Raw genomic sequence first — 12,213 nt, 5'->3', positions numbered from 1 at the left:
CTGTCACTGAGCCGGCAGCCGCAGCGAGCAGCGAGCGGCCATCCCGGCCATCCTTCCGCGCGAGCGAGCCAGTGCTCCCTCTCTCCCTCGCTCGCCAGCCAAAGCGGAGCCCGAGAAACCAACCGGGAACGCACTTCACTCCGCTGCCCACCAGTTGCAACAGCGCCACGCGAGCTTCGGACGCCGTACCTCTCCTCTTCTCTCCCGGCATCTCCCCCGTAAATGCCACTGCCCGGACGGTGACTCTTCGCACCTTCGTACCACCGGCCATGGCGGCGACGGCGGCGGCGGCGTACGGCGCGCTCATTGCCTCGCTCCTCCTCCTCCTCGCGGCCGGCGCCGCCGCGGACGACGGTTGGTTCCTTTCCCGTCGGCATCTTCCTTCTTTATTGCTCGGGCTGGGCGCCGGGCCGGGGAGCGGAGGCTCGATCAGGGGGATTTGGTTCGGTTAGGACCAGTATTTTATTAGCGCTGCAAGGACTTCTACGAGCTTTTGGGAGGCATCCGGGGATCCTCCGCTGCTTCGGCCGCATTTTTTATTGCCGTAACCCAGGCCTAACAGTCCTATACTAATCCCGGCGAGTGGCGCCCCCTCCTCCTCCTCCCACCGTCTCTTCCCTTTTTTGATGCCGCTACTATTTCGGAGCGGTAGCCACGGGCTAGCAGCATAGTTCACCAGGTGTTTCGAACCGAGATGGATCTTCTTCCTGCTCTGCTCTATCCACTACCCTGTTCCAAGCTGCCTTTTCCTCTGCCTTATTCTGTTTCAAAACGGATGGTTTGGAGTTTGGACACGCGCTAATCTTGCACTCTCTGTGGTACAAGAGTCGTTCAGATGTGTACTAGCACGAGCTTGCTTTCCTCTGGCCTTTATATATGTGCTTGTTTTGCGGCACAATGTTCTTGGCCGGACTGACAAGCACATTGCTAACCACCGGGAATAATCCTAGTACCCCTCGCTTTATTCCTCGGCGCGGCCCTGTTTTCTCCCTTTCCAAATCCCATGTTCTTGTAGTATTGTGCCGAGCCGAGAAGCTTTTCTTGCCGTGAAGACGAAGAAAGATCATTGCTACCATCTTGGGCAGCTCATCTTTTTTCGCTGTTTTTTCTTTTCTAACCAAATACGGTGATCTTGTTTTTCGGGGCAGCTCCGCCTTTTGTTGTGATCTTCATTTAATCTGTTTTTGCGGCCATTTTCTTCTGCTAATGCTGCTATGGTTAATGGTTTTACACCGTCTCGTCCTCCAGGGGCGGCGCTGCTGGAGGTGAAGAAGTCGTTCCGCAACGTCGGCAACGTGCTCTACGACTGGTCCGGAGACGACCACTGCTCCTGGCGCGGCGTCCTCTGCGACAACGTCACCTTCGCTGTCGCCGCGCTGTAAGATTCACACCGCCCGCCGGCCGCCCCGTTTAAACTCTCCGCCCCTTTTGCTCCCCCGCCGCGCCACCGCGGTGTCTCCGGTCGCTGACGCCGTGTTTTCATCCAATGCCTTGCAGCAACCTCTCCGGGCTCAACCTCGAGGGCGAAATCTCTCCGGCCGTCGGCGCCCTGAAGAGCCTCGTCTCGATGTACGGAAATGCCGCTCCTGCTCGCCGTCGTTCAGCTTTTGTTTTTCTTGCTTGGCCTGTGTTGGTACTAATAACCTGTTGGATTTGGGCGTGCAGTGATCTGAAGTCGAATGGGCTGACCGGCCAGATCCCGGACGAGATTGGGGATTGCTCATCGATTAAGACGCTGTGAGTGGTCTCTTAAAAAAATGGATGTTCAAAGTTTGGGTCTGGGAAACTGCTCATGATTTGACGTTTGTTCCTCATCTACTAGGGATTTGTCCTTCAACAACTTGGATGGCGACATACCATTCTCGGTGTCCAAGCTCAAGCACCTCGAAACCTTGTAAGCTCTGTTTTTGCTGAAATGTACATCTCGTCCTACTACCAGTAAGCAGCAAGTCCTTTGAATGTTGTGAGTGATTATGTTGTGTGGCCCGTGTGATTTCCTAGGATATTGAAGAACAACCAGCTGGTCGGCGCGATCCCGTCGACGCTGTCGCAGCTCCCAAATTTGAAGATTCTGTAAGTTGCAGCTTGGTTCATATGTTGTGGATCTGCTGGGTGTTTTCAGAATCTCTAATTTTATGTGCATGCACCCTAGGGACTTGGCACAAAACAAACTGAGTGGGGAGATACCAAGGCTAATCTATTGGAATGAGGTTCTTCAATACTTGTAAGTCTTGAATTTCTGTGCCATACAAAGATTGGTTCTAGTGCTAATACTGCAGCACTACTATCCAATGCTGTTTTTTCTCTTTCCATTTGGCTAAATCGAGTTGATCGTGCTTAGGGGTTTGCGCGGCAACCAATTGGAAGGAACCCTCTCCCCTGATATGTGCCAGTTGACCGGCCTTTGGTACTTGTAAGTATGCTCCTTACGTATCTTGAACCGCATTGCGTCGTGTATCCTGTTTCTGGCGCTAACACTACACTCACTTGACCAGTGACGTGAAGAACAATAGCCTGACTGGGGAGATACCAGACACCATTGGGAACTGTACTAGCTTTCAGGTCTTGTACGTATTTACACTCTTGCCCCTTTGAAATTATGTCAATTTCTTCAATTTTTTGAAGTTTTTCTAACATTTTGCAATGGTAGGGATTTATCTTACAATCATTTGACTGGATCAATCCCTTTCAACATTGGCTTCCTTCAAGTTGCTACACTGTATGTGGTTATTTCAACCATTCCTCTTAAGTCGTATGCCTTACAGAGTTAACACTAATCTGCAAAATTGCATATCATTTATATCAGGTCCTTGCAAGGGAACAGGTTCACTGGTCCTATCCCATCTGTTATTGGCCTCATGCAGGCACTTGCTGTACTGTAAGTCGTGCGATGAGCTCTATGTTCTACATTCTTTCTTGTTGGTGCAATATATATAATTGATATGACCTTTAACCATTCCAGAGATCTGAGTTACAACCAACTATCTGGCCCTATACCGTCGATACTGGGAAACTTGACATATACTGAGAAACTGTAAGCTTCCGTTGTCTGCATGAAAGTTGTCTACATGAATATTTCCTGGTCAATAATATGATATATCGTGGGCTTGCAGATACATGCAAGGCAACAAGTTAACTGGGACAATACCACCAGAACTTGGGAATATGTCAACGCTTCATTACCTGTGAGTGACATCATTTTTCTTGTTTTTATGTATTCAAATTCAGGTTATCTGGCATTCTGTTTTTGTTGACAAGTATCTAAATTCAGAGAACTAAATGATAATCAACTTACTGGGTCCATTCCGGCGGAGCTGGGAAAGCTTACAGGCTTATATGACTTGTAAGTCTTTTCAAGTCATTCTTGAAATCTGTAATGATTTTCTGAGTGTGGTAATCAAACAAGCTGCTTATGTTTTGTTACTCGTGTTTCTCAGGAACCTTGCAAACAACAGCCTAGAAGGACCAATTCCCAACAATATAAGTTCTTGTGTGAATCTCAATAGCTTGTAAGCATTGCAACTCTCTTGTGCAGCACGCACAGTTTCAGAAATATATATTGATGCGTTGTTTCTCCTTTACAGTAATGCCCATGGCAACAAGTTAAATGGGACCATTCCTCGTTCGTTGTGTAAACTTGAGAGCATGACGTCTTTGTAAGTTCTGATTTTTAGATCAAGTTATAATGGATTTCATCCTTAAATTGTGCTATGATAAAGTCGACTGAATTGTACCCTTTTGATTTTAAATTGTTTGATATGCATAGTGCATACTGATCTGCAATATTGTAACCTTGTTCACTATTGACCTGTGTTCACCTGTTTATTCAGGAATCTGTCGTCAAATCATTTGAGTGGTCCTATTCCTATTGAGCTTTCAAGAATCAACAATTTGGACATCTTGTAAGTCCAATTATCTCAAAAGTTCTTGAGAACATTGTTTTTTCTTCTGTCACCTATATAATGAAGATACGTGTATCAGGGATTTATCCTGCAACATGATTACTGGTCCAATTCCATCGGCCATCGGCAGCTTGGAGCATCTATTGAAACTGTAAGTCTTTGCCATTATGATTATTTTTTTGTTTCCATCATCATATGTTAATGTTTGGAACTCTTTTCTCTAGTAACCTGAGCAAGAATGCTCTTGTTGGATTCATCCCTGCCGAGTTTGGGAACTTGAGGAGTATCGGTGAGATGTAAGTACCTGGTGATCTAATGGTGAATTCTATCAATGATCAGTTCCTTGAACGTTCTATTGAATAACTCTGGTCTTATTTCAGTGATCTGTCCAACAACCATCTTGGTGGTCTGATTCCTCAAGAACTTGGAATGCTGCAAAATCTGATGTTGCTGTGAGTTCTAGCTTTTCATGTCACATAATTTTCCTAAATCTGTATATTCAGTAGAAGGTTCAGTATGTAGTCTTCAATTGATCATTGATTCATCTGTCATCATTCGCTCTTGCAGAAAACTGGAAAATAACAATATAACTGGGGATGTCTCTTCACTGATGAACTGCTTCAGCCTAAATACTTTGTAAGTTATCAAAGAAGTTTTAGGCATGTTTGGATGTTTGGCTTTGCTGACATGATCTTGCTGCTCCTGGAACAGAAATATATCATTCAATAATTTGGCTGGCGTGGTCCCTACTGACAACAACTTCTCACGGTTTTCGCCTGACAGGTAGAGTGCTCCATCATTTCAATCACTGTTTCATTCTTACTACCAGATTTGGAAACAGTAGTTTAACCATCCGGCCCTTCCTTCAGCTTCTTGGGTAATCCTGGCCTTTGTGGATACTGGCTTGCCTCGTGCCGTTCCTCCAGCCACCAAGAGAAACGTAAAGACACTGTTTCATTATCAATTCCTTTCAAGTATATATACTTACTTCGTTTCTAATTACCGTCATCTCTGCCCTGGATTTTCTATGCAGCACAAATCTCGAAGGCTGCGATACTCGGCATTGCTCTGGGTGGGCTTGTTATCCTCCTGATGATTTTAATAGCCGTTTGCAGGCCGCACAGTTCTCCTGTTTTCAAAGATGTCTCTGTTAGCAAACCAGGTAATGCATCTTCAGGAGTTTTAAACCTTCTGTTTCAGTATATCTGTTACTTACCTTATTGGCAAGATTTATGTTGTCGTACAAGTCATGCCGAGATCATTAATGTTTCTCACCAAACTATAATATCTTGTGGGCTTACCTTGACTGCCCACTCGTAGACCATAGTTGATTCCTGGAACAGTATCAGTCAGTTCTAATAAATCTTCATGTTGTTGCAGTGAGCAATGTCCCCCCCAAGCTAGTGATACTTAATATGAACATGGCCCTCCATGTCTATGAAGACATAATGAGGATGACTGAGAACTTGAGCGAGAAATACATCATTGGGTATGGGGCATCAAGCACAGTTTATAAATGTGTTCTGAAGAACTGCAGACCGGTGGCAATCAAGAAGCTGTATGCCCAGTACCCGCAAAGCCTGAAGGAATTTCAAACTGAGCTTGAGACTGTCGGCAGTATCAAACACCGGAATTTAGTGAGTCTTCAAGGATACTCCCTATCACCTGTTGGGAATCTTCTCTTCTACGAGTACATGGAAAATGGCAGCCTCTGGGATGTTTTACATGGTAAGTGCGCACTGCAAACTCGTTCCAAATGCCGAGAATGGTTTAGTACAAGTGATCAATAGCTAGCACTGACGTTGTTTCAATGTCGATAGTCTTTGTTTGCTGATCTGTCACAAAGCTGTGAAAACCAACTTGTCACTCTCAAAATAGTTGATGCTTTGACACATTTGCAGTCCTGCTTATTTATTGGTTGCTAACAGTTGGAGAACTATTACCGTATCATAACACTGTTCTTTTTAATTCTACTAGAAGGTCAATCCAAGAAGAAAAAGCTCGATTGGGAGACTCGCCTTCGGATCGCTCTCGGTGCTGCTCAAGGCCTTGCCTACCTTCACCATGACTGCAGTCCGCGGATAATCCACAGGGATGTAAAATCAAAGAATATCCTCCTCGACAAAGATTACGAGCCACACCTCACGGACTTTGGCATTGCGAAGAGTTTGTGTGTTTCAAAAACACACACGTCGACCTATGTCATGGGCACTATTGGCTACATTGATCCCGAGTACGCGCGCACTTCCCGCCTCAACGAGAAGTCCGATGTCTACAGCTATGGCATCGTCCTGCTCGAGCTGCTGACGGGCAAAAAGCCCGTGGACAACGAGTGCAATCTCCATCACTCGGTAACTACCTGCCTTTCCACTCTCCTAGTTCTTCAGGTTGATGTGTCATTTTCCTCAGCCTATTTAGCCTTGGATTCTGGTAGTGCCAATAATTGCTGGATGAACTCCATTAGGCTTTTATGTTCGTCCAAGGGGACCAGCAACATGAACCCTATCATGTGAGTAGATCTATCTGCACTGTGGACCTGTGGTATGCTCTGATCCATCGCATATGGCCATTGAAAGCTCCATTATAGTAGGTTGCAGTGTTCCGTCCCCTAAAGCCTGCCATTTTTGTCTCCCCAGTTGTCAATCATGCAGATGGAAAGCTACAAATCGCACTGTCACACTCACCAAATATTGTCAACTTTTCGTTTGCTCCCCTGCCATTTAGCGTGGAAACAAATTTCATGAATTTCTTTCGTGTTCTGTTGCGATGCAGATCCTATCGAAGACGGCGAGCAACGCGGTGATGGAGACGGTCGACCCGGACATCGCCGACACGTGCCAGGACCTCGGCGAGGTGAAGAAGGTGTTCCAGCTGGCGCTGCTGTGCACCAAGAAGCAGCCGTCGGACCGGCCGACGATGCACGAGGTGGTGCGCGTGCTGGACTGCCTGGTGCACCCCGACCCGCCGCCGAAGGCCGCCCAGCCGCAGCCGCCCACCGGCCCGAGCTACGCCAACGAGTACGTGAGCCTGCGGGGCGCCGGCACGCTGTCGTCGTCCTGCGCCAACTCGTCGAGCACGTCGGACGCGGAGCTGTTCCTCAAGTTCGGCCAGGCCATCTCCCACAACACGGAGTAGGACTTTGAGGCCGCCGCTCTGGTAACTCAGGCGGCGGCGGGGGATGCAGGTAGTCAGTCAGACGAGTAGTAGCACCCACATTTTGTCTAAATATGTGCCGGAGGTTAACCAAGAAAGAGACTGGATCGGTGGCGTTCTCCCCTGTAAAAAGGCCATGTATTTTCTTTCTCTTCCTCCCCCTCTTATCTCTAACCTAGTAGGAGGTTTCGATGGATCTCTCTTCTTTTCTGCGACCGTTCTTGGACTGGAACGATGTGAATTGGCTGATCTTGTAAGGATGTCGGTAGCAATGTCTCTCTCCTCTGTGTGTCTGCTCACGCTGGCTGTAGAACTAATTCAGTTACCTGAGTCAGTGGGGGAGAACCTGGTGTGAGAACTAATTCATTTACCGGAGATCTATTGATTTTCTCCCGGCTCCGGCATTGATGCGTGGCTGTGCCGTGCAGGTGTCGCGGGGCTCATGCTGGCCTTTGCTTTGTCCGGAACATGTCAGCTGAGGCGTTAATGGCGTGAAGGTGCAGCGGGGCTGGGGCCCGACGATGGGAGGGGATGAGATGGGCCGGACTTGCCCCGTGAAAAAGAAAATTCCTTATTTGACACTGTCTTAAAATCTGGTTCCTTATTTGACACTGGAAAAATTTTTCTTCCCTATTTGACACTAGTTCTAAATTTTATTCTCTATACGACACTTCCGTTCATTTTGAGCCTAAATGACACCTGAAAAGATGATTTTGCCCCTCATGCGGTATGTGTGTGCGCGCGTGTGCTGTTGCGTGTGTGGGTGCACACGCACATGTGTGCTGCTGCTGCATGTGTGCCGCTGCGTGTGTGTGTGCGCGCGCTGTTGCGTGCCTATGTGCTGTCTGCATGTGTGCTGCTGCTGCGTGTTTGTGTATGTGTGTGTGCTGCATGCGTGTGTGTTGCTGCATGTGTGCGTGCGCGTGCATGCGTGTTGCTGCGTGTGTGTGCGTGTGTGTGTGTGTACGTGCGCGTGCGTGTTGTTGCGTGTGTGCGCGCGTGCGTGTGTGTTGGTGCATGTGTATATGTTGTTGTGTGTGCTCCTGTCCTTGCACTGGTGCTGCGTGTGTGCGCTATTGCCCCCTACACACATACCACATGAGGGGCAAAAGAGTCTTTTCAGATGTCATTTAGGCTCAAGATGAATGGAAATGTCATATAGGGAATAAAATTTAGAACTTGTGTCAAATAGGAATTTTTTTTTCAGTATCAAATAAGGAAGCAGATTTTAAGATAGTGTCAAATAAGGAATTTTCTCATGAATCTTTGATGATTGATGGAGGGGTGAGTGGGCGGGGCGAAGTGGGGGCAGGGCGGTGCCGTCGTTGCTGGTGGGATGGCAATGCGGCGCGGGTCTCGTGAGCGCCGGTACTGGAACTGAACTCGGCTGGGGCCTGGGTACGTGGGGATGTATCGGGCCGCGGGGAGAGAGCCGCCGCCGTGGAGATGGTGGTGGTAGCCTGGTAGGGCAGGGTGGAGTAGCGGTGGGACGATGAGATGGCGATGGATTGCGGTAACCGTCGTGTTCGGGGCGCATCTGATCAGGCTCGGGGGCTGGCCCGGTACGGCGGTGCCCGGGCGGTTTTTTTCCCGAGAGTACGCAAATTGCGTACCTTAGCTTTATTTTTTTTGCGGGGAGAAAACATTTCATTACTTAAGCAATAACAGTTTTACAATCATCGGTAATGATAGCGCTAATCTCCTGGGGAGCATTTGCAAGCCAACAAGCTGTGCGATGTTGTCCACGACCAATTGCCGCCATTGCATGCCCAGCTTTATTTTGCCCACGACTAATTTTATGGATTTCAGTGTGGCGTTCGTTGAGCAGATGCACTATCTCAGTAACTTGGTGCATATTTCTGGATCGATCACCCCGCCCAGCTTTTACAAGGGTGATGATCTCGGCACAGTCCGTCTCAACCTGAAGCGAGGCTTGAGACCAATGCAGAGCTAGACGGAGACCTTCCTCACAAGCTGCTAGTTCTGCTTCTAGGGGTCCCTCGCAATCAAATAGCCATCTGCAGGCAGTAAAGATAACATGCCCTTCATGGTCCCGTAGAATCATTCCGGCACCCGCAGCACCATTTTCTGCCACAAATGAGCCATCAAAATTAAGCTTCACATGTCCTGCTGGTGGGGGTTCCCATTTAACTTCAGGTTTTGCATGGGTCACGGTATGAACTATTGTTGTGGTATTTGCACTGAGGTTAGCAGGAACCTTGCCTTTAGTGAAATCAGCGTGTGGATAGTGTGTGATCATTAGTAGGTGGTCTGCATACCCACACAAGAATTTCTTGGAAGCTTCAACAGAAATCAATGGCTTGTCATGTGTTACCTCATTGTGCACATGCCACACCCGCCAAAGTACCATGAGAAGGAGCATGCGTTGTGTGTCATTGAGCTGCTGGATTAACATGAGCAACCAATCAGGTTCAGAGTTCCATAGTGCTTCATCTGATGGGAGATCCCACACAGATTTCATTGCATCCCATAGGTGCCTAGCATGAGGACATCGAGGAGTGCATGGTGTGTCGTCTCTTCCTCTAGCCCACAGATCGTGCATATACCATCAGGTTCCATGTGCCTACGCTGCATGTTGCTTCGAGTGGCTAATGCTTCGCGCACAGCTTTCCAAGCAAAGATACATACTTTAGGTGGTGCTCCACATTTCCACAGGAGGTTCCATGCTGGTCTGAATCCATCAGGTCTTGTGCTAGACTCACCGACACACTGCCGAGCCATGATATTATCTCTCATCATGTTATACGCTGAGCGGACTGAGAAACGCCCATGTTTGTCTGGTCGCCATGCGATAACATCATCCCCAAACCACTTAGATGCCTTGATTTTCAATATATTTGCGACGTCTATTGGGAAAAAGTGTTGCCTGAGGATTGGAACATTCCATGTGCCATCCGCGTTTAGAAGTTCGGCCACCCATTTGAGTCTGCAGCGGCGCTTAGGCGTGATCGGTTTGAAAGGTGCACCATTTGGGATCCAGGGGTCGCGCCATATTCTGATGTTTGTTCCATTTCCGACACGCCATATATACCCTTGCTTTACCAGTTCCAAGCCATGTTCAATAGCCAGCCAAGTGCTTGACCCATTACCTGTAAAAACTATATCTGTAATATTGCCAGACAGGTAGTACTTTGCACGGAGAACCTGAGCACAAAGGCTATCCGGAAATTCTATGAGACGCCATGCTTGACGTGCTAACAGAGATTGATTAAACAACCAAAGATCATTGAAGCCCATACCACCTCTTCCTTTAGGCCGTAGCATGCTGTCCCAACTGACCCAGTGGGTCTTGCGTTTTCCTTTCTCTGCTCCCCACCAATACTGACGGATCATCTGTGTTAAATCATCGCATAGGCCAACTGGGAGTTTGAAGACACTCATAATATACACCGGTAGTGCCTGCGCCACAGCTTTGATTTTTATCTCCTTCCCGGCCATGGATAGATGATTATCACCCCATTCCATTAGGCTCTTTGCTAGCTTCTCCTGTAGGCTCTTTAGTTTCCCTTTGCTCATCCTGCCATCGGGTGTTGGTAGGCCAAGATATTTGGCTTCGAAGGCGGTTTGTGTGACTTGCAAGATACTCCTAATACCCTCCCGAATTCCTTGCCGACATGCCGGGCTGAACAAGATTGAGCACTTTTGTGGATTTATCATTTGTCCCGTACCTTTAGCATACACTTCCAGAACATGCTTCACTCTATGTGCTTGCCCCACTTCTGCTTTAAAGAACAAAAGTGTATCATCGGCAAAAAGCAAGTGTGATATACCTGGTGCTCGCTGGCATACCTTAAGAGGAGTTATTGTGCCTTGTGTTGCTTCATGTTGCATCAGTGCAGAGAGACCATCAGCAACAAACAAGAACAAAAACGGAGACAGTGGATCACCTTGGCGAAGACCTCGAGTTGGGGAAATCGAATCAAGTAGGGTTCCATTGAATTTTACGGAATAGCTCACCGAGGTCACGCAGGACATGATCCAATCAACCCATCGGGGAGCAAAACCCAAGCTTTGCATCGTTCTTCTAAGAAAATCCCAGTCAACTCTGTCATACGCCTTTGATAGATCCAGCTTGTATGCACAGAAGGAGTCTTGTTGTTTCTTGCAGTGTTCAGTACTGTGAAAACATTCAAATGCCACCAGTGCATTATCAGTCATCATACGTCCAGGAACGAAGGCACTCTGGTTTAAGGAGACAATCTCACCCAATAATGGACGCAGTCTGTTCACCAGGCATTTGGCGACGATCTTGTACAACACCGAGCACAAACTGATGGGCCGGAAGTCCTTCAATGTCTCTGGTTGATCAGACTTGGGGATCAAGACAATAGCGGTTGCATTTGTTTCGGATGGCATGTGTCCAGTTGTGAAAAAATAGCCTTACCGCAGCAACCACAGAATCCTTTAAAACAGCCCAATTTCTTTGATAAAACCTAGCTGGGAACCCATCTGGTTCTGGGGCTTTCAGTGGTCCTATTTGGAATAGTGCATCTGCATTTCCGTCTCCGAGAACTCCTTGCATAATGTCTAATTCATCTCATCTGTCACCTTCTTCTCTATGAGACCAACAATCTCATCAGCATTTGGAGATGGGTCACGCGTGAATAATTCCTTAAAAAAGGATGAGGCCATTAGTTCCATAACTGACGGAGTAGACTGCCAAACACCGTCATCATTTTTCAGTTTTGAGATTTTATTTCTGCGTGCTCGCCAAACCGATCTGTTATGGAAGAACTTGGTGTTACGGTCCCCCTCTTTTAGCCAATCTATGCATGAACATTGTAGCTAGAGGAGTTCTTCCTGGTAGAGTAGCTCATTCATGTTATCAGACAATTTTCTTATTTCATGTTGGTCACCATCAGTTTGCAACAGATGATCCAGTTTCCTACGCATTACATTACCAAATCTCCTTCGGCTCCAACCTTGTAGATTTTGCATGACTGCATGCAGACCAGTCGTAATAGATGCTAGATTGCCATTAGTCTGGGTGGCTGCCCACACTTTCTCCACTAGCTCAGGTAGCTCTCCAGCATGTTCCTAGAGTATCTCATATTGGCTTGTTCGCCGACGCACCGGGGTGCGCTATTCCCTTTGCATGTGCACTAAAATTGGCAAGTAATCCGAGCACGGCAATACT

At 47.6% G+C, this 12,213-nt stretch overlaps 1 protein-coding gene across 1 annotated transcript; it reads left to right on the top strand.

Annotated features, from left to right (window-relative positions):
- The first annotated feature begins 6 nt into the window (after positions 1-6).
- LOC123147835 (LRR receptor-like serine/threonine-protein kinase ER1) lies at positions 7-7,354 on the top strand. The gene is made up of 27 exons (XM_044567151.1): positions 7-354; positions 1,249-1,378; positions 1,498-1,569; positions 1,666-1,737; positions 1,823-1,894; positions 2,002-2,073; positions 2,153-2,224; positions 2,342-2,413; positions 2,496-2,567; positions 2,651-2,719; positions 2,807-2,878; positions 2,963-3,034; positions 3,114-3,185; positions 3,272-3,343; positions 3,438-3,509; positions 3,585-3,656; positions 3,831-3,902; positions 3,982-4,053; positions 4,127-4,198; positions 4,283-4,354; positions 4,470-4,538; positions 4,614-4,685; positions 4,772-4,842; positions 4,936-5,064; positions 5,283-5,630; positions 5,880-6,253; positions 6,675-7,354. Exons 1-27 carry the CDS (start codon positions 270-272, stop codon positions 7,035-7,037), a joined length of 2,934 nt encoding a protein of 977 aa, XP_044423086.1. The 5' UTR covers positions 7-269; the 3' UTR covers positions 7,038-7,354.
- Positions 7,355-12,213: the final 4,859 nt, after the last annotated feature.

This window comes from Triticum aestivum, chromosome 7A (assembly GCF_018294505.1).
Source record: "Triticum aestivum cultivar Chinese Spring chromosome 7A, IWGSC CS RefSeq v2.1, whole genome shotgun sequence".
NCBI lineage: Eukaryota > Viridiplantae > Streptophyta > Magnoliopsida > Poales > Poaceae > Triticum > Triticum aestivum.
Note: the sequence above shows the minus strand (reverse complement) of the source record. Positions and strands in the feature narration are given on the sequence as shown.